This window comes from Pipistrellus hanaki (genome assembly GCF_964339955.1).
Source record: "Pipistrellus hanaki genome assembly, chromosome: 9".
NCBI lineage: Eukaryota > Metazoa > Chordata > Mammalia > Chiroptera > Vespertilionidae > Pipistrellus > Pipistrellus hanaki.
Window position 1 is genome coordinate 53,013,506 of NC_140511.1, and position 26,351 is coordinate 53,039,856.

General features: G+C 41.1%; 1 protein-coding gene across 8 annotated transcripts in view; it reads right to left on the reverse strand.

The window, feature by feature from the left end:
- Window positions 1-317: 317 nt before the first annotated feature.
- The window catches only part of SOX6 (SRY-box transcription factor 6), a 522,879-nt gene continuing 496,845 nt past the window's right edge, over window positions 318-26,351 (reverse strand). For all 8 annotated transcript variants that reach the window (XM_084895473.1, XM_084895470.1, XM_084895466.1 and 5 more), the window contains 3 exons: window positions 20,867-21,100; window positions 18,073-18,289; window positions 318-7,117 (listed from right to left, as the gene is read on the reverse strand). In XM_084895473.1, coding sequence (XP_084751599.1) covers window positions 6,814-7,117; window positions 18,073-18,289; window positions 20,867-21,100 — 755 coding nt within the window. In that variant the 3' untranslated portion in view covers window positions 318-6,813. The remainder of the gene's footprint in view (window positions 7,118-18,072; window positions 18,290-20,866; window positions 21,101-26,351) is intronic.

Below are 26,351 nucleotides of genomic sequence, written 5' to 3' on the forward strand. Positions count from 1 at the left end.
AGTCAGGCAAAGAGAAAGTGATTCTTTCTCATCTTCTCTTGACAAAAAAATCCACTTTGGCTCCTGTTCCTACCACCTAAATCCACAAGCATTTCCTGCTGCAGCAGCGCGTGCTCACAAGGAAGAGAGTAGGCAAGGCTTCCCGGGCTGGGGGTTGGGGGAATGAGGGCTTCTGAGAGACCGACCTCCCAGCCAGACAGCAGCTCAAATTGGGGGCAGGGGCTCTGCTGGCTCCAGCAGTGAGCGATGGAGCCTGTGGCCTACTGGGCTCCAGAGCGGAACAGTCTGCAGGGCATAGACAAGGCCATACACAGAGGTCATAAAACAAAATTTATCTTTAATTTGTAAGTGTCAACAGCAGTACAAAAGATGGAGTGATGACGACTAGATTAAGGGTAGAGAGGACAGTCTTGAGGTAAATGAGCATAAATAGGCAGTTCGTATAGAAACTCCCCTGAGGGGCCTGGGCCCCATCATGGCATGTACATTTATCACCCGAAGATGGCATGGTTAACATATCAGGAAAGCACCTTGTGCAAAAAAAGGGGGGGAGAAAGTAGCCAAGGTGCCAACATACACCAGGATAGAGAAAGACCGCGTGTCTTTCGGTTTCGTCTTTTCCCTTCATGATGAGGCGGGGGGTGGGGTGAGAGACTCCGAAAAATGCCACTGAAGGATCATCCAATATTGAGTTTTGTCTCACATCAATACTGCACAACAAAATCCAAGAAGTTTGTGGATGCAACAAAGCTAAGAATAATGATTCATTCCTTTATAAATTTGAACAGATTCTATTCCCCACCGCCCCCATTTCTTGAATCCTTAGCAAACTTTTTTTCTTCTTCCCATTATCAAGAGGAGAGTGTGAGAAAGATGTGATGGCAACCCTTAAGGTCATTTAAAAACTTTACACTGGACTGTACAAGATTTTTTTTTTGATAAACTATTTACATTTTCAGACTTTCAAACATATTCAAAGCAGCAATAGACACTAGTTTTTATGGTTTTTTGTTTTCTCTAATTGCCCAAATAGTTACCAGCCATGGGCCAAGCAGGTACCTGCGTTATACATAGAGTTTCTACAAAGAAAACCTGCAGTTAAGATTGGCTCCAGGGGGTGGTGAGTGCCCTGAGCTCACCAGGGCCACGCCCGCAGTGTTGCTACGGGAACCAAAGCACAGTACCTTGACAACAGAGTCGCAGTTGTCCCAACAGCCCTACACGCACTTTACACTTGGAAACAGCAGCCAGCATGTCAGTCCAGCATGTCAGTGAATTGTGCTGATTAAATTAACATAAAATACAATCTCACAATATACATCACAAACAAATTACAATGTCGGGGAAATAAAAAGAGTTACAGTCAGATAAGTTATGTAGTAACAGCTTATAAGCTTGCCTATGGTAATAAAATTTTTTTTTTTTACACATGGCAAAATACAATAAGGCATGAACAGAAATGCTAAGCATTCTAACCTGCTACAAGCTGGCGAAGGTTACAATAAAGACCGCACTTTCCAAAAAAGCAAAAACACATATGACAAGGGAAGACGAACGGAGAATGCACACAAGCGGACCTACAATGTGCAGCAGACACACACAGTTAAATATTTGCACATCCCCCATACTCCAAGAGCACCAGCGTTGAGGCCCGCTTTATGCTTGTGGTTCTTCAGGAATAAGAAACTACTGAGCAAGATAATGTCACTGAGTCGTCAAGCTTTCGTATTGCCACGGACACCAATTAGAAGAGGACCTGCATTGTTACCCGTCTGCCCCTCTGCCTCCCCACCTCCCCCCAGCCTCTAGCCCCACCCCAAGAAGGTACCAGCATTTCTAATACTTGTTCATGAGCTTTGGGAAAGCGATCTGTCCCCAAGGGAAAAGAGGGGCTGGGGATGAAAAGGAAATGTGTTTGCATATCAATATTTTCAATGATATCGGCAGAGGGTTATGCTCCATAGCATAGGGCATCGGAAACAGAACATGATCAGCATAAATAACAGATAGAAGTTGTTTATTAAGGAAGAGAACACGCTGGTGGGGGAGGGTTCAGAGGACTGAAGGAAACGATGCAAGTGCTTTTGTAAAAGGACAAATGAGGTCATACAATATGATACTTGGAGAAGTGAGCTTAAGTGCCAACTCAGTCCTTAGACAAACGTGTATAGAATCAGGCAAGGTTACAGGCAACCACTTTGTCATTTTCTCATCAGAAAGGAAGACCCAGAAATAATTCCAATACATTCGTTTAGCTGCACAGTTTGCAGTTGTTGGCACTTGGTACAGGGCTTCTCGTATGATTTAAAACTACTAGGTGATTCTTTCTCGTTCCCTAATGAGTGGGCAGAGGTCCCCTCTCTGCAGCATCAGTAAATTGAGATAAGCAGCCTGGGCTGTGGTTTTTAAGTGACCAGGTTCCTTTCCTATTGTGGGCAGATGGACTTCCTGGAAACAGTCCCTGCTTTCAGCTAGCGCCTGTGCTCCTGGCTGGGTAGGGGGTGCTCCAAAGAAGCAGCAGATGGGGGTTCCTCAGGAAAAGAAAGCAGCCTTTGATTTCCGCCTAGGGTGGTCACACCCTTTTCACACACCCAGGCTCCCAGAGGAGGGTGGGGCCTATGTTCAGGGGAGGCCAGACTTTGACAAGCTCAATAGCACTGAGCCCACACCTGAATTTAGAACTTGGCCTTCCAGTGGGTGTCAGGACCCTGGCAAACAGAACCGGGCCTGAGGACAAGGCTGGGGAGTATCAAATACCAAATGAAGCAAACTGATGCGCTCCTAAAAGGTTGAGCTGGGTGATTGTGAAAACAACAAAGCTCTCAGACCTTCTGGGGAAGACACTACATCACATGGGCCAGTGAAACAGAGAAAGTGCCTGCCTGCCCCACAGATTAACTTGTTTTCTTTCTTTCTTTCTTTCTATCTTTCTTTCTTTCTTTCTTTCTTTTCTTTCTTTCTTTCTTTCTTTCTTTCTTTCTTTCTTTCTTTCTTTCTTTCTTTCTCTCTTCTTTCTTCCTATTTCTTATGGTCCATTTTTAGGCTAGGATTGTCTGCCAGTGTCCCTATGCTAGGTGACATGGAAACCCTAACTTTGTAAATTCTTTACCAAAATGGAGATAATTTTTTATCTCTGATTTGAAGACACTCCGAAATAAAAAGCACTGAAAAAGTTTATTAATAATATTTCCTTTAATTGGCATGGTGGGACTTTACTTCATGACCAATCTCAGGGGCAGATTTTTGCTTTTGTAATAACATTCACGCTTCTTGCTATTAAAAATGGTCACAGAGTTTACCTTACTCAATGGATGTGGATTCACAAAGCAAAACGGGCTCTCTCCCAGCTGTCCTGGACACTTGGTATGTTCCATTCATTGGCTTTCTGAGAAAAAAAAGCCGAAGTCTGATTCTGCAGACAGCGGGCTCTAACTGCATGAAGCCTGAGGGAAGGGCTTTCTCACCCCAGCGCCAGTGGGACGCAGTGCCCTCACAGTGGCTGGTAACCCACTACCCTCCACGCGGAGCAGTGACTCCTCGACTTCTAGTCTGGACCAACACGTACAGAGAGAGAACAGAAAGGAAATACATAACTTATATCTCACTAAGTATTCATGAACCAAAAATAAACTCTATTTCTATGTTATATTTACACATTGAGAAAAACAAATCTAAAATGAGATGGTAAAGTCATAAAAAAAACAACAACTTTGTTTTAAGCCCCACTGCAGAGAAAATGAAGTGATCCCTATGATTGTCGTTCTGAATTTCTAAGGATTTTTAGAGCCAAACTTGGCTAAATAAATAGGATAAACTGCTTAGGCGCAGAATTTAGATTCAAATACAGCATCACTGTTCGACCCAATGCAAGGGTGTTTACAATCAGATCGTTCCTGAATAGCCTTTCATTTTCGAGAGCGCGGCTCGAAGTAACTGAGCCCCAGTGCCGGGGCAGAGCTGGAGCTAAAACAAAGTGTTCATACACACATGTATTTTGCATAAATAAATGAAATAACAAGACATAAAAATGACTCAAATCCGGCAACTGTGAGGCAAGCCCACACGAGTCGAAACAGATGACTTTTGTGCATGTAGTTTTCGTACAACAGTTTCACATTAGTCAGAAGTGATAAAAAATACCATTTATATCCAGTGCTTATAACACTTACGAAACAACATCTGTGAGTGTGTGTGTTTTTTTGTTGTTTTTGTTTTGTTTTGTTTTACTACAAGTGAAATCAAGTTTCAGTCCTAAAGAACAGTCCTTTGTTCTCCACCAGCCCAGAATATTATTTTGGCATGGTCATAAAACAAACAAAATTAACCTACTATTCTAAATGTTTGCCTCTGTGCAAAATTAATTACGTACATTACAATGCTAGCCATACAGCACTCTACCTATGCAACAGAATAAAAAAAAAAAAGGAGTGGAGAGGGCAAAGCAAAGCCAAGGAGGGTGAGAAAAAAAACATGAGGATGAACGAGGAGGAGAGGTATACGTTCAAAAGAAATCAGTAAGACAATAATAAATACTCATTTTTTAAAGAAAAAAATGACCTCCTCCTCATTTGAAATAAATGTACAAAAACAAAGTTCCAATCCCCAACCAATATTAAGAACAAAACATTCCTATCAGTACCTTAATCAGCTTATGGAGAGCACTCCCAGCTAACGATGTAGCCAGTATATTGTGGCTAGAGCTAGTTATTGCTATGAAGTATGGCCTTGAGCACTCTTTAAATAAATATGAAGGTACACTATTTTCTTCCAAGTGACAAAAATGGCTCAAGAAATCTGAGGGGGCCGTTCCTATGTTCTAGTGATCAGATTCTGGGTCGTCCTATGAGGTGAACTGTCCCATTCGAAGACATTCTCCAACTGAATTACTCTAGTGATGGCTTCCCTCCCCCATAGGCGATCAGGCTAAGATCCCTATGAGGAGGAGATGGGGAATCCAATCTCACTGCCTCCCAAGCTATGAGCACACCTCCAAAAAAGTCCTTGTGTGACAAGTGCGGTTAATCTTGTTCACAAGGAGGCTGCAGACAGAGGACACATGAGCCGGAAGGAACTCCTCTGCTGCTCCAGGAGTGATCTGTTCCCCGAGATAACAGTGGGGACATCCTGTAGAGAATGTATTTCCCCTCCTTCTCCTTCCCTATGGTTTTCTTTCACCCTCTGGATGTATCATGGCTCTCTGCCTCTGTCTTTTCGTAGAGTCTGTCACATGGCTTCTTGCATCCTGGGGATTTTGCAAAGAATCCCCTAAATGGGCCAGGTGGGACAAGGCAACTCCGTGTAAAGGTGCCAGCCCATGACAGCAGTCACTGTGGCCTCCTCCATGGCCCCCAGCCTTGGGCTATAGGTTTAGCTGCGGGACTTTCCTGCTGGGAGTCACCACCCTTGATCCTTGATGCTGACTCTTTCTGCTGCATGACCTTCAGGTCAAATGCCACAGAGGCAGATCCTACCACTTGCTGCTGAGCTGACTTAGGGGAGATTCTGGCAAGAGACTCAAGGTCATAGCAAACCTCAAGAGCCTAGCTGTTGAAGTGTAAGACTCTGCACCTATATCCAAATACACAGCCCTGCAGCACGATGCACACTCATGTTTAAAAAAAAAAAAACCACGAAGGTATTTAATAATACCTTGTTTCAGAAATGCTTCCAGATGCTCTGGGGACAAAATCACTATGTACATCCTTTGTGTCTAGCAGGAGAAGGAGGTGAAAAGGACTGAAAAGTTGTTTGGGGAAGGAAGGTGAAAAAACAAGAATTATTAAATTAATGCCACCAACAACTTTTTAAAAAAATAAATAGTAAGTGGACCCTTGACATTCTGGAATGAATAAATTATTTAAGAGAAAATGTGTTAAGACTGAATGTCAGGGTTAAAGGCAAAGGGATGATGGATGTAGTGAGAGGTGGTCTCTGGCAGAGGAGACCACCGTGTCGGTATCTGGTGTGGTGATCGCTCTGGTGTGCACACATCATACACGTGACACACTGATGGCACGTCAAGAGGCAAACATGATTGGGTACATGCACTGTGGCAACCTTGTTCATTCCTTACAATATCTTGTCTCCAGATTCCTGAGTACTTTACCATTTTTCTGGAAAAAAAAAAAAAAAAAAAAAGGTCTGGTTTGCTATTTTATTTTAAGATGCCAAAGATTGTCTAAGACTTTGCAGTGTCTCCTTTAAGACTTTTCAAAATATTAAGATCCAAAAGTGATGAGAAAGTTTGGCACATTCAAAGTTTAACTCTACACATGGACACATGGAATTCCGAGGCCTTTTGAATATGCTCTACATGCAGCTGCACACGCCGTGGACTTGTTCTGTTTCACAAAATGAAATCCTCAGTTATTTTCTAAAGTAATTCAGAATAAAAACACATTCACAACCTGTAGGCCGGCACAGCATACCTGAGTGAGAATGTTTAACCCCATCTAAAACAGTAACTTAAACCTTTATCAACATCCAAAAGAAAAAAAAAGTAAGACAAAAATATAAGACTTGTAAGACAGCTATGGGTTGAGATAAGTTTTCAAGTCCTGGTGTCTCATATTTAATATGTCTTCACCTAAATTGAAAAAAACAACAACAACAACAATAACAATAACGACAAAAAACTCAAGTTCATGAAAAATCAGGGAAAACTTAATCTGTCTCACACTTTACAAAATAATTAAGACCATTCTGCTGATGTAATTGTGGAGCCACAAATGCATGCGGGCTCTTTAAGAACTTTTTTGTTGGGGAAGGGGAGATGAAATGTCAGAGTATTTTAATTCAGCAAACAAATACTCCTCAGTTGGCACTGACAGCTTCTGGGGGTTCATTTTCGCTGCTATAGTCTGATTTGGGATCATCTTCATAGTCGTCATACATTTCCATTTCATCCTCTCCATTAATCATTTCATTTCCAGCTAGGCTTCCGCCATCTGTCTTCATGCCGTAAGTGCTCTGGATGACCGGGAGGCTGGGCTCTGGGCTGGCAGAGGTGCTAGAGCAGTCAGATGTCATCTGAGGTGATGGTGTGGTCGTTGCCATAGTAATAGCACCAGGATACACAACACCTGTTCCTGTGGTGATTGGAATCTGAGGCTGTTGCCTGTATAGATTCAAAAAAGTAAAATAAAACAGGAGGAAACATCTATATATATACATGCTCTTCTGTGTGGCTTTGAGAGTCATCCCCCATGTGTGCCAAAAGAGGGCCCTGTTTGACATTCCAAGCAAATGACAAAATGTGGCAAAGGTGTTCCCTGGAGGAGCCCGGCAAATCTCCCTCATGCTATGGTTGGGGGTTAAGCAATACCATGGAGCAATTTATTGATGGTTTTGCTATGTAAAAGCAGGGTACTTATAACATCACACATTTGGAAAAGCTTGGGTAACAGTTGGAACAATTCCATAAAGTTACATGTGAGGTTGCTGTTTAAGATTCTCCCAGAACATTAAAAAAAAAAAATAGTATACTGGTGACATGAGACATATTATAATGACACTGTTAAGTGGGATTGAGAATGGTACAGAGGAAAGATCAAGATGAGAACGGATCTGGTGGGTCCCAAAGAGTCAGATCTAACAAAACATAGATTTAGTATCCATGCAAATGTCTATTTACTTCTGTGGCAGAACTCATAGGGAAACTCCTTCAAGGAGCTTCTATTTTCCTAGTTAAAGAAGGATCTTGGATGTCATTATTCCAGAGGCCCTGGGTTGGAGCTGGGGTTGGAGGAGTCAGAAGGGAAGAGCAGTGAGACTTCTGCCACTTAGCATAATTACACACATTGATGGCCTCATCCTAGATCCCAGCAGGGGCCAAGACCTGGTCAAAACAGGTCATTCCATCACGATGTGCCTCTAGTTCAAATAAACTACCAGACTTGTTAGGAAGCTCAGTCTCTCCCTGTGCAGGGAGACATGGCTCTCTGTCTCAATTGCCCTTGAGTCACTATAACAGGTCAAAAGGATTAAACTCGTTCAGAGGCTACGGCTGAAACAACATTCTCATGAATGCAACAGTTTTTGCAATCTTAATGCACAGTGATTATAATTGACATTTATTTCAAAATGTTATTGTAACTGTCCTTTCTGAGCCTCATATATTTATAAAAGCTGAGGTGAGGGGAGTTGTGAAAGGTCCTTTCACCTTCTAAAACTGATGGCTTCGGGTCAGTCCATCACTTAAATAGTTCTTATTGACCCTCCACATTATCATTGAAGCTTTCTGTCCACCTCAGTCTCAAAGGAAAGTACCCTGAATCAATGAATTAGCTTGGTTCCTAGCTATTCTTTGACATGCCCAGAGGAGCATAATTTTCTCAAAAAGGCCTGCATCCCTTCCTTCCTGGCAGAGAAGGGATGATGAAAATGGCCTAGAATCACTCTGTGAGATACCTGACAATGTTATCTTTAACAAACTCTTTTATTCCCTAGAAGGTATCTTAATAATCCATCACCATTAACTAACATTTTATATATATATATATATATATATATATATATATATATATATATATATAATATCTGTTCTCATCTCATTCAGTTACCATGGCAGCCCCATCAGATACCATTATGCTCACTTTTCAGATGGAGAAAGCAAGGCCTACCAGCAGAGTCTTATGAACTGAGGTCGCCTGACTTGGATTCCATCACTCTTTCCTTTATAGATACACAAGGCACCATGCTTCTGTATCATGAAAGGTCCCAATTCCCATCGGCCCTGTTGCTATCGCCCTGACACTAAGCACCTGTTACTTTCCTGTTGATCTACTCTCTAGGATGCTCATGGTGATTTTTAAAATGCCTGAAGGAGAAGATGATAGAGAAATCAAAATCTGTGTTTAGAAACATCTCATAAAATACTCATTTCCCCCTTAAAGAACCACATTCTAAAAAACAGTAGTACACTTAGCTTCTTAAGTTTTGGGCAAATTAACACAATTTACTGTTATGCTAACCTGCCCTAGGCAGTGAAGGCCTCATTAAACACTTTACTGAATTTGGGTAATTGCAATACAAATAATTTTGCCTTAATCATATAATGAGTATAGAGAAAAATCTTTTGCTGCAACAGTAAACCCATTTTACAGAATTCCCAATCTGGTGGGCTAATCTGTAAACACACTACATACCATACATGAGCTAGCGGATCACATACTTTATTTTCACAAAGGACATTTTCTTTTTGCCAAGACTAGGTGGTCATTTTCTGCAGTGTTTTAACTCAAAATACCAAATTTTAGCTCTGCTAAATAAAACTTGAATTGAGTTTCTATGATATGCTGGGGACCATGCTTAAATGCTCTCGCGTTATCTCCTTTAATCTTCACAATTAGCCATCACAATGAGCCTTCTTTCACAGATGAAGTAACCAGTTAAGTTTCAGAGAGTTTAAGTTGCTTGTCCAAGGCCACACAAACCCCACAGCCAGGAGGCGGCAAATGCTTCCTACCTCAGGAATGCTCTCCTGGATACCGAGCCTGGGGCAAGAAAGGCAAGCTCACACTACCGGTAAAATACTCAGCAATTTGAATCAGAATCAAATTCTTTTAAGCAGGTTTCACACATGTAACAGTATTTGGACATTAAGTTGGTAATGGGTCACTAAAAACATATCAACAGACAAATAAAACACCTGTACAGCTTATTTTCTGGAGCAAGATGCATATGATATTTTAACATTGCCCATTGGTTGTACTTATATGCATGTATACAAGTCCTTCGGTTGATCTATTATCTCCCCCAGATCTCCCTACCCTACCTGCTGTAATTTGACAGTCTACTTGTTGCTTTACTGTCTCTATATCTATCTTTTTGTTCATCAGTTTATAATTAAAAAAAAAAAAGATGCATATGATATTCAACAGCATGGGTGGTTGAGGGATACTACACAATGTCACCCACTGACCTATCTACTTCCCGCCTGGCCATTGCCCCTCATTCCTTACAGATGTTAGGTTTTGGCTCACTGTGGCCCTCTCCCCAGTGTTACTCCTGCCTAATTCTTGATGACTTATTCTCCACACAGATGATCATTTTGACACATTGCTGTCTTCGTTTCTTGAACGTCTCTATATTTTGAGGGTCTGGCCCCCTCCCTGTATCAGTTGCTCACTCTCACATCACAGAGCAGACTTTGTCATTTCCAATTGCAACCTCTCCTTGACCTCAATTTTAAATATCCCACTCTCTGACCACCACCTCTTCCCAGTTTCTTCCTCTACTCCCCAGTGCAACAATTCTCCCACTCCACAAGGATATACAATTTCTTGATCCTTCAATCAACACTCATTGTCCCTCCCTCCCAATGTGTCCTCAACGTATTTATTACTATTTGATATTTATTTATTCTTTACCCAATATAAATGCTGCAATTAGTCTCTCACAGATAATTTCTACATTCTTAACCTGGCAAAACTTTCACTCTCAGCCAACTCTGTGACTACGCCACTCAGCGCAACCTAGCTGGGAAAGCACACTGCCATGCTTACTAGTCTCTAAGTTCATGAGCATGAACTTGACCTCTGGTGCCGTTCAACCATCATCTTGCACTCTTTCTTCTGCCCTGCTAGATAATGATTTCATACCTTCTCAACGTCTCCTCCCCATCCCTACTCTCAGCTGATTTAGCTTACCATTTCATGGGAAAATTAGAAGTAATCAGAAGGAACTTTTCACAAGTTCCCATCATTACATTATCCAATACCTCTGTCTGTGCCCCTAATTCTCTGCATGCCTTCCTGTATTTTGGATCAATCCATAATCCAATGTGCTTGTAGCACTGAATCTATCTACTCTTGCTCTAGGGACCTCTTTTCAGCAGCTGTCTCTCCCATCTTCATTATCAATTTTCCACCTTTCCTGGATTGTTCCTATTAGCATGTAAACATGCCATAATCTCCCCTGCTTTAAAACAAACAAACAAAAAAAACACCTTTTCTTGACTGACATCCCCTTTCAGCTACTACTCTGTTTCCCTAGTCACCTGTTAAACATAACTCTTTAAAAGACTATATATATTCAGTCTCTCTATTTTTTCTACTCAATTCTTTCTTAAAGCCACTTTTATCACTACCAATACTCCACTGAGACAAAGCTTGAAAAGGTCACACTGCCAATGACCACACTGTTAAATTCAAAAGTCACCTTACTTCACTTATGCCACAAGCAGCATATGAAACAGTGAATCACTTTTCTATTTGCTAAAATACTTTATTCACTTGTCTTCCAAGACTACCCTCCCAGTCTTCTTTTTATCTTATTAGCTGCTCCATCTAATCTTTGATGCATCCTCCTCATCTTGCTGAGATCTAAGCACTGAAGTACTCAAGGACTCAATCCTTAAACCTCTTCTCTTCTCTGTCTAAATTCCCTTTCTTGGTGACCTTGTGTAATTCTGTAGCTTTAAATATTATGTGTGCTGACAACTCTCAAATTTTTATCTATAGTAAGCACTATATTCCTAAGTGCCAGTGTTTTATATCTAAAACCTATTATTGTTATTATTATTATTATTGTTGTTGTTGTTGTTGGATATCAAAATGCCATCTCAACCTTATAGATATAAAACTAAATTCCTGAACATTCTCCCAAATACCTGATTTCATGGTCTTTCTGATCTTTGTTAATGATTACTTCAGCTTTCTGTTTGCTCAGGTCATATCTTTCAAACCTATATGCAACTCATCAGCAAATCCCATCGGCCCTCTCTCAGTAATATATCCAGAATCTCTCTACTTCTTGCCACCTTCACCCCTACAAACCTGGTCCAAGCCACCATCAATTCTAATCTGGTTTGTTGTAAGAGCATGGCCATTTCAGGCCATGTCTCTTCAGACACTAAATGCAATAGATAGAGTGATCTTTTTAAAGCCTGAGTCAGATCACAGTATTCTTCTGAATCTAAATCTTCACAGTGGTCAAGAAAGTCCTTTCACAATTTGGGCCCCTATTACATCTATTCTTCTTCTCACTTATTCATTCAGCTCCTATCACTCTGGCCTCATTATTCCCTAAACAAGCCAATCACAGCCTTTCCTCAAGACCTTCGCATCTGCTGCTGTCTCTGTCCAGTTCTTCTCTCAGATAGCTACACAGCTTGCTCCCTCACCTCCTCAGGTCTTCGTCCAAGTTTTATCTTCTCAGTGAGGTTTGCTGTAGCCACTCTGTTTAACATTGCACTCTACCGTTTGAAACACCCTACCCCTTTTCCTACTTTACCTTGTTCTAAGGTACGTATTACCATCTGTTATTTATTTATTCACTTGTTGATTGACTGACTTCTCCAACTAGAATGAAAGCTTCATGAGGATGGGCATTTTCACTGATAATACCTAGAACTAGAAGGTGCTCAATAAAAATCTTCTGAATACATGGAATGAATGAATGGATGGATGGATGGATGGATGGATGAACGAACAAGCTAATAAATGTGAGGGGACACAAATGGAAAAAAAAAAAAACCACTGTAAAACCTAATTTAGAAAAGATAACATGTAATGAGACTAGATATATGAAAGAGAAGGTGGTGATCTGAAGAGATGTGAATATAACCATCTTTAGGTATTTGAATGGTTGTGTTTCTAACTATTGAAAAGTTTTGTTCTAGAAGAGAACAAAGAAAAGGAATAGAACTAACCTACAAAGTAGCCAAAAGGCAGATTAAGACTCAGGTAAAAGAAAAGAACTTTCTAGCATGAGGAGATATTCCACAGACACCAGTTCCCTTGGGGAAGCTGTGAGCTCTCTGGTCCCAAAGAGTCTGAGCATAACTCAGAGTGGATTCCTACAATGGCTGGCTGCTTGAACAATATGACTTCTGAGACCCCTTCCAAGTTCCCACCAATTCTATAGTTGCAAAACCATAAACTATCTGTCACAATGTCTTTCTATCTCATTGTTGTTATAAAAAGAGACTAAAAAATTATGTGAACATAGCTATTTATAGCTGAGGATGCCTAGCTTTCAAGAGTTTCTAAATTATTGCTCCACCCTATCTATCTAACTTGTCTTTACTTATCTTACTGCCAGGAAAATTCCTAGTTTCCTTCTTTATTATTGAACATTTCCATATTCCCCCCCCTCCCATGTGTTCATATTCTCCTTCACATTAAATATAAATCTTTATCCCTACTTTCTACCAGCTGACCCTATCCAAACCTCAAGCCCTCTTCCTCAAGGATGACCTAGAGTTGGTCCTAATGTATAGTAATCTCTCCTCCTCTAAGCTGCACTTGCTATTTCTATAAAATTTTGTATTTTATTATGCATTATGTGTAGCACTATGCAATATATATTTTGTGTTTGCATATAATGACTACTATTTGCTCATCTATTCATGTATGTGTCTGGCTTATCTGTCTATAGCATTCTCTGAAAGCTCACAGAATTAATGCCTCATGTATTATATCAATTTAGTACAGTGCTTGGCACAGAGCTAGTTTCAAATAGGCCCTTACCAATTGACTGACTAATCAATTAGCAAAATGGAAAATCCAGCCAGTATGCTCAAGCTTTGTCTATTGGAAATTACTTTCCTAAAAAGCATGTTTCCTTCCTTTACAGATCAATTGCAAAGTCAAAATTCAAACACTGCAGATTTCACAAACAGGAATAGCTGGGAACTATCGGGCTTTACAAATAATGAATGTGCACATCAAAACCAAAGTTGCAGATGTTTGTAAAAGCATACACATGCAGCTCATGCAACTTATATGAGCAGAGATGGCTAAAAACCCTCACATCCCAGCCTAGGTAACGAGTATAAGCTGACCCGGAGAGAGTCCAGGCTGACCCTGATAAAATCCAGCATAGTGGCATGGTTTCCAAATCACCAGAATATTTCTAGAGTATAGTCTAGCTTTGCCAGTTGCAAAGGAACTACATATTTATTTTGGCAAAGCTCTCTTGTTTGCTGAACCTTCGGACCTTTACAGCATCTATAAATGAAGGCAACCAAGCCTGTTTCATTCGGGGATAAACCCGCACATTATACATCTCTATCGTTGATTGTGCAGAAAGGAATGGAAATAAAAGCAATCTTTCTACCTTACTTATTCTAATCCAGCTTTCTTTACAGAAGGCCAATACTGAAAATAAGTATGGCTTGTCTATGCTAATTAATTATATTTATAAGTATCTTACAGGTTTGATTAGACCTTTTTAGAATTAAGATCAAAAGGGTAAATGTTCACAATGCATATAGCACAAGGCAGAAGACTGCGATTCTTTATAATATAAAATATTTATCTGGCACATAGCATTATTTTTCTAGAATAATTATGTTTACTCTAATTTGGGGCTTACTATCTTCCAGAGACTGTTCTAAGCACTTTAGATGTCAAGTCTTCAGAAGGGTCCCATGTTGTAGGTAAAATTGTCATCTCCATTCTATATATGGTAAACTGAGATACAGAGAGTTTAAGTAAGTTTGGCAAATGGAGAGTTCAGAGGTATAAAGATCACTCTGCATTAGTTTCTGGAGCCAGGAAGAAGCCCATCTAGTATTTGAGCTGGAATAGTCTGGCTCCAGAATTATGTTCTTAACCACTACACATACAACCTCTAAACAATTTGTAGGCTCTAATTGTGAGGTATGTGTAATAGTGAAAAGGCATATGTTTCACATTCACATATGCCTGGTTTAAATATTAACTCTGCAATTTACTAGCTGTGTGGCCTTGAACAAATTATTGAACATCTCTGAACATGGTGTTTTCCAACCCCATTGTGAGAATATTACAAATCTGTTGTATTTGCAATGGTCTGTATAATCCCTGAGCATAGTATATCGCATGTGATAAGTAGTCAATAATTTACCAATATTATTATTCAAAAGTAGCCCCAAATTAAATATCTTATAATATCTACATAATCCTCTATTAGTTCATGATAAATTATTGAATGCTTTTCAAATGGAGGTACATTTGGCCATAGTTCTCTAGGAAAAGACAGCATTGTAGCTATATGTATCCTAATGAATATCATTTCAACATTAACAGTACTCTTATCAGAATTATTACAAAATTCTGATACTTAACCTGTCGACCAAGGGCATTAAATCCAAGAGCTAACTTTACTCCATTTCATATTACTAATAAATTCACTTCATAGCAGCTAAGTTAAAAACAACCTAACTCCCTGACCTTCTAGTTGTATCATCAGTAAAATGCATGACCACATTGAACAAAATTTTATTGGATTGAAAGTTATGCATGTTTTTTCTAAATCAGCAATAAATATTGACCTTACCTATTCCCTCAATAAATCAATAGCAATGTTTCAATTTCTTGTTTGTTTTTCCCTTTTGTAGCAACATCACATCTAATGCAGACCAATTTCCAAAGCTGAACCCCAGGAAGTGAATAATCTATCAAATACAACTATCTAAAAGAGAAGACAGTTCTTTAAGTGGGAATAATACTGGCTTTATGTAGTAAGTATGACCAAGCAGGGCAGAAGAAAATACTCAGCACTGAGGATTAAAGAATGCGATATCCACTGGCCATTGCTTGCACATCTATAGCCCATCCCCAGGCTACAATGACGCTTCCATAAAGAACGCAACCCCCAATGACCCAAATCAGGATCCTTACTCTAAATTTCAAAGTTCTACCCACCGCAGCCAATGATCTTAGTTTCTCTAGCTTCTAGGAACTCTTCCTCAAATAGCACAGCCATATTCATGACTATGCCAAAATAGGCCCCCAGGCTTATTCTGAGGCAATGGGGTAAGGACAATTCCTCAGATATTTGGCATAATGCAGGCAGAGATAGGGATTTAAACCTTTGTTCTCTACCCTTTCAGCATAGGACTGCTAGAAACCTCCATATCTTTCTCTTGTTTAGAGGACCATGTGATTTTACAAGCATTGTCATGTGTTTAGATAGTCTGATCCAGAGCTGTTTCAGTGTACCCTTTGGTAAAGGGAACTAAATTAAGCAGAATTACTGCATCTCAGATTTTCAAACAAGTACTAGGGAACTAAAATGGAACCTTTGACAGCCTCCCACACTATGGTGAAAGAGACCCATGTATTGCTAGATACACAGGGGACATGACTGAGAGAAGTGTGGAAATCACAAAGGGTCTCAAATTTAAACTTTTGATTCTCTGATCAAAAGAGCTTATGTACAGTCTCAGGGATACAATGGCAGGATTGAAAGAAAACACGTATCACAGGGTCTTAAATTGGTGTTGTGTTGCATATGACTATACTTCCTAAAGTCCATTGTGAATTGGTATTTTTAATAAATCCTCTAGTTAGCATGTGAGTAGGTCAATTATACCGCATTGTACTTTTGGCGTTAAAAACATGATTTTAAGAAATGCAAACATTTATAATATAGGAGAATCTGATCATCGTGTTTTGCATGTCTTCATCTGTTACTAGATTAGGATCCTGACATAACACAGTGGCCTAAACTCCTCTTTACCGGAAAAGGTTCTGCAGTGGAAAGAAATTCATTGATTATCGAATGTGATGTAATGTACAGTTTTACAGTGATAGTAAATCCATATTTAATAGTAACGATGATAGAAATTCACCTTTATTGATATTGTACTAAGTAAGCACTACATAAAGTACTTTTAAAAGCACTGCCTCATTGAATCCTTTCAACAAGCATATTATTTGTTTCATTTCACACATGAGAAAACAGAAGGGTAGGGAAGTTAAATCATGCCCAAGTGGGTGGCACAGTTAGTGTTTGCATCTCACCAACTCCAAAGCCCATGCTCCTCCCAGAGCATGCCAGCGCATTGTCCAGATTCACGCCCAGGCTGCTTTCATTGGCTCTTTTGTTGTTATTTTTATTCAGTTTACTATTTCAAATTCATTGTATGCTATAAATACAGGATTCTAAAACCAACATTGTGTTCCTTGGGTTTATTTTTTGAGTGTCCTTAAAACTAACTAGCTCTCAGAGGGAAGGTAGGGAAGGGTGGGAGTAAGGGGGATAGGTCAACCAAGGAATTTTATGCATGTTTATGAGCCTAACCAATGGACACAGACAACAGGGGGGTGAGGGCATGAGTGTGAAGTGTGGAGGGGGGTAATGGGGAAATAAGGACACATATGTAACATTTAACCAATAAAGAAAAAAAAAAAAAACGAAAAAAAAAATAAACTAGCTCTTTACTTATCCTTCTAGGCCTCTCTTTTCTTCTTATTTCCCTGGCATCACACGGCTCCTCAACTCTCTGTCCAGTTAACAGTGAATACAGCTTCCTCTTTACTTACTCTACTTTTCTCTCTCAAATTCTTTCCCAAGCATCTTCCCAATCTGATTCCAGCTGCCTCTCCGGCACCTCCAGAAAGCCCCCCCGCCCTCCACCCCCTCTCTCCTGTGCTTCTGGGTCTGGCTGTGCTGGGACCTCCAGGCATCTGCATCCCCACTTATCCTGACTACTGTGGTTACAGGGGCCTCTTCTGAATGCAGACAGCCAGTCAGCCAAGTCGAAATTTATACCAGAAATCTATTACCTAATTTTTAAACAAAATGACATGAAATCAGACTTGAAGATATCAAAAACATGTCTAGTTTTTTTTTGATTTAAGCAAGAAAATCCACATTGTTACTGTTTCCACCACAGAATAATTTACTGCAACGGGAGTTCTGGATCTTATGCCAGAAATGAGGTCCTCTAACCAATGTCAAGGCCAATTATCTTGTGGTGGATCCCACAACAAAAGCAGACTATTGTGATTAGAGTCAGAAGCCACCACCCAGAGAAGTTGGAAGGCTTCTGGGGACTTCTTGCATTCAGTTTTTCTTTTCTCTCCCCTGTGCATCTGCTCACATACGCTACCAGGAACTTTGTGTGTGGGCACCGAGCGTCTTGGGTTAGCTGGGGAGACGGGGACAGGGGCGATGGGCTGGGAGTGACCTGCCTCAGGTCTGGATGTGAGCTGTGTGCCTGTGACACCATGAGAATGACCAGCCAAGCCCCAGCGTCCTCCCTCCCCTAACCTCCATCCCAAACAAGCTGCCGGTAGCCATGCTGCGGTTCCTTGGTGGGAAGGGCAAACCCATGTGGCTACGTTCGGGGACACTTACCCCACAGTGAAGAACTGCCTCATCTCCTGTCTCCGAGACCTCATCAGTTGCTTGTACTCCCCGATCCGGAGCTTTTTGCCATCAACAATGCAGGTGCGCTTCGGTCGAGGTTTGTACTTATAGTTGGGGTACTTCTCTAAGTGGATTTTGCTTAGCCGGGCCTGCTCTTCATAATATGGTTGCTTCTCTTGGTTGGACATGGATTTCCAGCGAGACCCTGGACATAAAAATAACCTTAAGTGCCCAAATGGTGAAGGCAACATATTCCTGGCAAATACAACTAGGCATACCTCCCACCTGTGTTCTGAGCGGCCCCCAGTACCACATACCCCCGAGCCTCACAGCTAGTAGGCTGGACTATAGAGCAAAGCATAACTTTCTGTGATACATTATATTATTTCCCTCAATAACTTAAAGATGGTATTACAATAAGTGCATTGTTTTAAAACATGTCTTTGCTGCTTAAAGGTCATCTCCCTCACCAAAGTCTTCCCCCCTCCCATCTGCCCATCTCTCTCCAGAGGGCTAAACACCTAATCCTGCCTCCTTTCAGTGTGACAGGGCTCTCAGGAAAAGCATTTCTGGTTCCAGAAGCTCTAACATCTCTCTCACTCCAAGCATCGTTAGCAAAGCTATCGTTTGATAAGATGTCCGCAGATAGGATATCCCTCCACAGACCCTAACCCTCTGTGCACGCTGCCTTCCCTGGCCTACGGTAATTAAAAAGCCTCAACTCCACTTAAGAAGCGATAGCTTTGCAGCCGGAAGGTACCACTGGGATTATGTACACCACTTTCAAGTACTATAAACGTCCATTCAGAGCTGTACCAAAGAAAGTACAAAAAATTTTTAATATGGTTTATCCAGGAAGAAGCAAACGTATTCACTCCTCTAATATTGTTTATAAAGAATTATCTAAACACTTGACAAAGAAGGGATGTGTTTTTTCACATGTATCAAATTGCATTTTTGTGTCTCGCTGGCAAATAAAGTGGTAGCAGCTGCGCTGACTGGATGTGAGCTATTCTTCGGTGGAGATTTTTCATACATAAACAAATGGAGAAGTTGTACAAATATTCCCTGTAGCCAGCAATATCCTGGTCTGCCTTAATGGCCCATCCATCCCTGCTCCTTCCTGATGCTTGCGAATGTTGGAACGTCTATGCAGGTAGCTCCTCGGTGTCCCCCTGGCTCCCAGTGGCTTCGAGCCCCGCTCACAGAGGATGCTTGGTGCTCTGGTGCTTAAAGGTTTACATTTTAATGAATACACTTACTATATTCTTAATACTTTTTTTTTTACAGAGAATGCACACCAATAATATGGATTCCCCACAGCTGCCAAAATGGAAACAGAGGGGTTCTGTGCCCATCTAGGAGCCTACTCATACTGCTGCTAAAATGGCAAAAAAAAAAAAAAAAAAAAAGAAAGAAAGAAAGAAAGAAAGAAAGAAAGTTTTTTCAAAGTTAAATATCAAACTTTAAGAACAGAGAAACCTTGGTTTTCTTCAGGATGTCTATTAATTAGGACAAACTTAATATATGCATTGGGAGCATGTTGGTTTGCAAGGTATTTAAATTAGAAGGAATAATACCTCTGTGCATATCTCTGAAACTCTAAAAATAAATGCAATTGTAATGACATTCACTATCCATTGCAAAATCCAAATGGAAAAAAAGGGGGTAAATTTGTATTTGAACATTTCACCACTATTTGATCTCATGTATGTTTTAAATTTTCTTAGAGGTCACTGCCTCAAAATGCCTCAGAATCAAGTTAAATTATTTATATAGTGACAAAACATGTGTATTTGTGTGTGTCCAGATCACTGATATTCACTCAGGTTAAATATTTATTGCTTTTGAACAAAACATTTAAAAAATGAAAACCACAGTTTAAGTCTCTAATGTTTTTCGGCTTCTTTGCCGGCTCCCTTTGAGATTTTGTCACATCCTGACAGCTTAAATAGAACAGTGCCTTCTGTGTTTTTTCTTTTTTAAAGAGGAAACATGTTGACGGTAATGCCGCGTGTTGAATAAAATATGTTCAATATGTTGAGCACAATAATTCCAAACTGTATAATCCGCACGAGGCAAGCTTTACACTAATAGAACAAGGCTCGAGTCTAATCCTGAGAAACGGGAGGATCACTCCGGCAATTCACCGCAAAATGCGTCTCTGCCCTGTGGTCTAATGTGTGCAGCACGCTGCTATGAAATTTGAACTAGTCACATCGTATTAAAGTAAATGTAGCTTTTATTTTACAACTTCTGAAGTTATCATTAGAGGCACTTCTCTGCACTCCATGAACTTCACACTATGCGGGGGCTCACCCCCACGTCTGCGATGCGTTCTTTTCAGAGGGGCACGTGAACAAGAAGACTGCAGCCGAAAACTGCAGGCTCTGAGCGTGTTTCCAAGTTTCACAGCCGTTTAGGAATTTAAGGAGACTGAGTAAGAAGGGGAGATAAAGCTTGTCTCCGCGACTGCTGTGTAGCAGTGACCTCTCAGCGTTGCCAAATTCATAGTATTAACACATCCTAGAAATAGTTTTGTCTCTAAAAGAAGTTTTTAGTCAGTCTTGCCCTGGCACCTTGTGGATGTCTGAACTCCCGAAGCTAAATGCCACACTCTGGAGCAGGGGATGCAAAGGTGGTGACGAAGGCTCTCGTGGCAGCTTGCCGGGCTACAGCTAGCTTCTGCAAACCGGTCTCCCTTAGGTATCAAACGGTGGCCCTGCCTCCCACTCTTGGGACACTCATGGGGTAGAAGGCCAGCCTCGGCGGCCACACTCACCTAAAATTTTGCTAATGTTGGAGTTATGCATGTCGGGGAAGGCCTGAAGAATTTTCCTCCTCTCGTCCTTCGCCCAAACCATGAATGCATTCATTGGTCGCTTGATGTGTGGCTCGCTGCTGGCCCGGCCACGGGCATCCCTGTAGACTCGTGCTTCAGCCACAGTGGCACCTCCTGTTGGCCAACAATAATACTGCTGTAGTTTAGCTGCAGAGCCATTCATTGCTTTACTTCCTGTAATGTCAGGGCAGGAAGAACAAGACGGGTGATAAGCATTATTATCTGGATCGGGTAGCAAGGCTTGCTGCCTGGTTCAGCTGCCTTCCCTAGGCCCTTCTCTCCTTTTGAAGGGACCTCTCAGAAGCAGAAGGCAGTTCAGATGACAATTCACAGGCCCTTCTGACACAGGCCTCAGAGACACACCGGGCAGCATGAATGGTGGGTTTTTATACATCTAGTACATTTTTAAAAACAATCCGCTGCAAGTGATGGTGAAGTAATGACGGGCATTTTTTAGGCTAAACTTTCCTGATGACATTCCTCTCTTTGAGAGCAGACCCTTACCTACCCTTTTAGCCTCATGAAGCCACTTCAAACTGCCTCTTTCCCTCCAGTAGGATCTCTTTCACGATAGTGGGCCTGGTCCAGTGGTGTTCTCAGTGCCTGGAAAGAAGCCCTTTCTCCCACTCTTCACACTAAGTCCCACTCTGCCCTCAGGGCCTGTTCTAATGTGGTGTGTCTCATGAATTAATTAAGTCAATAAAAATAGTAATTGAGCCATTACTGTGAGTTGGGTTTTAGGCCAGGTGCTAGGGATACAAAGGTGAATAAAACAGCCCCTGCTTTTAAGTAGCTCACAGTTCAGGGGGGCGACAGAGCCCAAAAGACAATTGTCACGGTGTATAAGGTAAGTGCTTATAATACTGAAGTAAACAGGGTTCCGAGAGGGCGCCGGACAGGACAGCCAGCTAGTGCCCTAGGAGAGGTCCTACTTAAGCTGAGACCTAGAGGATGAATGAGAATTAGTATGTGAGCTAAGACAGATGGGAAGGGACAGGAGCAGCATCTGTAATGATGCCTTCAGGCTGCATTCATTTTGTTGCCTTTATGCTATATGCTCCAAAATTATTACTTGTCTGTGTGACTATCTTTCTCTAATTGTTCTACTCCATCCCCAGGAATATGAGGCCCCTAAAGCTGGTGTTTGTGTTTACTCCCTCTCGTATCCCAGGATTTCCCACATAGCATGTCTTTATTTAATGTAAAAGATTGTTTGGTCTTCAACGCATATGCAAAAGTAGTAGGCTAAAGGCATGCATTCCAAGGGTCCTGGTATATTTTCCTGCTGTTTAAGAGTAGTTCTTTAACATCCCCTACAAAACTGTGTCTAAATTTCTGACATCAGTTATAGTTTTTGAAAAGGTGAGTCTAGTAACACCCTAGATTGAATGCCCCCTGAGGATACGGCAGGAACCGGCCTGGGTTCCAGTAAAGCACTTGGCAATGTAGAGTTTCAATTAGTAATGTGTGTTAAATTAGTGAATGATTGAATAAATCAATGCAATGACTGAACAGAGCTCCCGCTTGCCTCCATGCACCAGCATGACACACTGATGCATGCTTCACAATGTGACAGTGACAAAGCATCGCCTCGTAGATTGAGGGCTTCTCTAGTTAAGTGTAGTGTTGGGTGGACAGACGGCAAGCCAGCACTTCTACTGCATAAAGCAGAAAACCTACCCCCAAAAGCTTAGAAGCAAAAAATACATTAAAACCAACATTTTTACTTTCTGGACAAAGTAAATCCTTTCAGCTCAGTGGACTGATTATACAGGAACAACAGGACTCAATCAATTCCTGGCCCATCTCCTCCATTTCCAGATACCTTGATTGTGTAGAAATTTGTTTGTGTCAGATATAGGAATAAATCAGAACAATAAAGTACACTATTATTTGGCAAATACGGCCATGGTTTGTTGCAAACAAAAGGCAGAATAAAAGGACCGAATGGGTGATAGTGTTAATTCTTTTCCAAACATGAAGGCGGGCAGAGGGGCCACTTTCTGAGGACCCTGCAAACAAAACCATTTTATAAACAGGCCTTCTTTTAGGTCTACTAGACAGAATGATCCCTTACATGAAAAGACTCAGATCCCAAGATGCATAACTAATATGCTACCTTTTTGCCACCATACCCACAGTACATTAATTTCATTTAAAATGCACTGACCATACAGGATAAATTGATTTCACTTTATATGGGTTTGACAGCCATGTTTATTGTGCAGTGAAATGTAGTGTAGCTTCCAGCTGACAATATCCATCAACACAGGGCAATATGCTGACTGCTGGGCCAGATGAAGGCATACATTACTCTGGAAGTGAAACACTCATTCAGACACGACAGTGTCTTCTCCTGAGGATCACTACGGTAATTTATGATGCCCTCCGTGCCATTATTTTACAACTGACATGGATGTAGCAATTTATATACTTGCATGCGTACACATAAAAGAAGACAGGCTTGTGGAGAATGCCATATGCAAAGACATTTCAATATTATTCTAAGTTAGTTACTATGCCACAGGTGATTGACACTGGAGATTTGCTCTTATTGTCATAGCTTTCTCTCCATCTCTAACAAACCTAAAATAGCCAGCTTTTATTCATTTAAAAGATGTATTTTTATTGTGAACAGGATGTTTTAATCTCCTACAAGCTAATAGGGATCATGATGGAATTTTAGCTTCTGTTTCAGCAGATCTTCTATTCCAGATCAATTGATTCTCCCAGAGAGAGAATCCAAGATGGCTGCTCGGGTAGGCAACTAGCCGCAGCCGCACACAACAATTTTAATAAAATACAACTAAAATATAAAATGGACATTACCCAGAACTACAGGAAAGTCGACTGACTGGAAATCCTACAACAAGAAGCAAGGAGAAAACCAGAAGGAAGCACGGAGGAGCTGTAAAAGCCTAAGGTATGGAGACACGCAGCGTGCGCGGAGAGGACGGAGCCGGAGAGGAGGGAGGCCGAGTGCCTGGCGGGCGTTCCCTAGCGGAAAGGAGATAAAACTCCGACTGTGCTGGGCCCCTGACTGCTCTGAACCCCAGTTCTGGGCCAGACCCCGGGGACCCAGGCTCAGCCATAGGGAGCTGGGCTGTAAGTCGGAACCCCGGGGTAGCGGAGAAAGGAGGTCCCGGAGGCGCGCACACAGCGCCCAGAGAAGGGACGGCCGGCTGTGCCGCGGGATTGCCCTGACGGGAAGGAGACTGGGGCTCCAGACTGCTGTGAACGCCACCTCCAACTCCACTTCCAACTGAACTGAACCCCAATACTGGGATCATTGTGGGAGAGCATAGACTGTTTGGCAGCAGGCGAAAATCGAGGGCACCTTTCTCTCAGAGGCGCCGGCAGCGAGCACTGAAGGACCCGCATAGGGCGGGGCTGACGGAAGCCAAAGCTGCAGGCTCCACCCTGAAACCCCGTCCCATCTGTAACTGCGAAATGCGACAAAATAGATCACAAACGAAAGAAATGGAGGACAAAAAGCGTCTGGATATAGAGTTCAAATCTACGCTTATAAGGTTTTTCAAGAATTTCCTAGAAAAGATGGATAAGGCCTATGAGGATATGAAAAGAGATCAACTAGAATTAATAAGGAGTCAACAAGAAATGATAAGGGATCAACAAGAAATAAAGAATACATTGTCTGAAATAAAAAATATTCTACAGAGTCCTAAAAACAGAAGGGAAGATCGCAAGAATCAAGTCAAAGATTTGGAACATAAAGAGCCAGAAGACACTCCTCCACAGAAGCTAGAAGGCAAGAGAATCCAGAAAATTGAAGATAATGTAAGAAACCTCTGGGACAACTTCAAGCGAACCAACATCAGAATTATGGGGGTTCCAGAAGATGAGAGAGAGCAAGATATCGAAAACATACTGAAAGAAATAGTGACAGAAAACTTCCCCCACCTGGTGAAAGAATTTGACTTACAAGTCCAGGAAGCCCACAGAACTCCAAACAAAAGGAATCCAAAGAGGACCACACCGAGACACATCATTATTAAAATTCCAAGAGCAAAAGATAAAGAGAGAATATTAAAAGAAGCAAGAGCAAAGAAGGTAGTAACTTATAAAGGAGCACCTATACGATTGTCAGCTGACTTCTCAACAGAAACCATGCAGGCCAGAAGGGAATGGCAAGAAATATTCAAGGTGATGAATAGCAAGAACCTACAGCCAAAAATAAGCTACCCAGCAAAGCTATCACTCAGAATCGAAGGCCAGATAAAGAGCTTCACTAATAAAAAAAAGCTAAAGGAGTTCATCACCACCAAACCAGAATTATATGAATTGCTGAAGGGGGTTCTTTCAAAGAGAAAGTAAACAAAGATAAAAATTATGAACAACAAATACGTAATTATCAACAAGTGAATCTAAAAACCAAGGAAATTAAAAAAATCTGATGAACAATATTAACTGTTGAATATAATAGAATCAGAGGTATGGAAGGGGAGTGAACTGACGATTCTTGGGGAAAAGGGGAGAGGGGGGCGTGGGAAGAGACTGAACATAAACTGTGCACCTATGGATGAGGACAATGGGGAGAGGGGAAAGGGCAGAGGGTGGGGTGGGAACCTAGTGGAGGAGAGCAATGGTGGAGGGGGGGGGGGAAGGAACATTTGTAATAATATGAAAAATAAAAACTTATTAAAAAAAAAAAATAAATAAATAAATAAATAAATAAAACAAGCTTGAATTTAGACTTAAGTTTACTAAGAGTGAGGAATTCAAAAAAAAAAAAAAAAAAAATTGATTCTCCCAGAAACATCCCACATATGCCCCGTCTCTCCCCCTCAGTCCATTCCACACTCTTAGCATATCCTTTCCACTCTCTTCTTTCTTACTAACCTTTACGTTTTTCCAAGGAAGAGAGTTCAGGTTTTACCCCACCAACTGCTCTCCACTGACCTTGCCTCTTTCTCCCAAAGTACATTTTGTCTCATGACACTGACACTGGATTAATTACACAGCAGATCTCTAGGAGTCATAGGGGTGTTCTAGAAAATTAAGAAATCCAAGCATGGTACAGAGTATAAAATACAAATTAGGAAAGAGAAAATAGAAAATGCTCTGTGTCATAGCACACTTCTCTTTTTTCTTGTCTCCTCTCTTCCAAGGGGAGTAAATTGAAAAAAATGAATGGGGACATCCCAAGGAAAACTAGGAATGTTGTGTTTATGAACCAAGATTTGGGAAGAAAAAGAGACTTACCCTGGGAGATAATTTTTAAACTGAAGATCTGATCAGAATCAGAATTTTAAGAAAGTATTAAGAGGACCCAAAATCAAAAGAATATTTAGAAAGTGTCCTTTAATTTCCCCAAACTTTGGTTTATGAAACAGAATTGTTAGAGAATAATTGTTGCAATAATATAAATACATATTAAATTCAGAAATTTAAAAATGGATTCTAT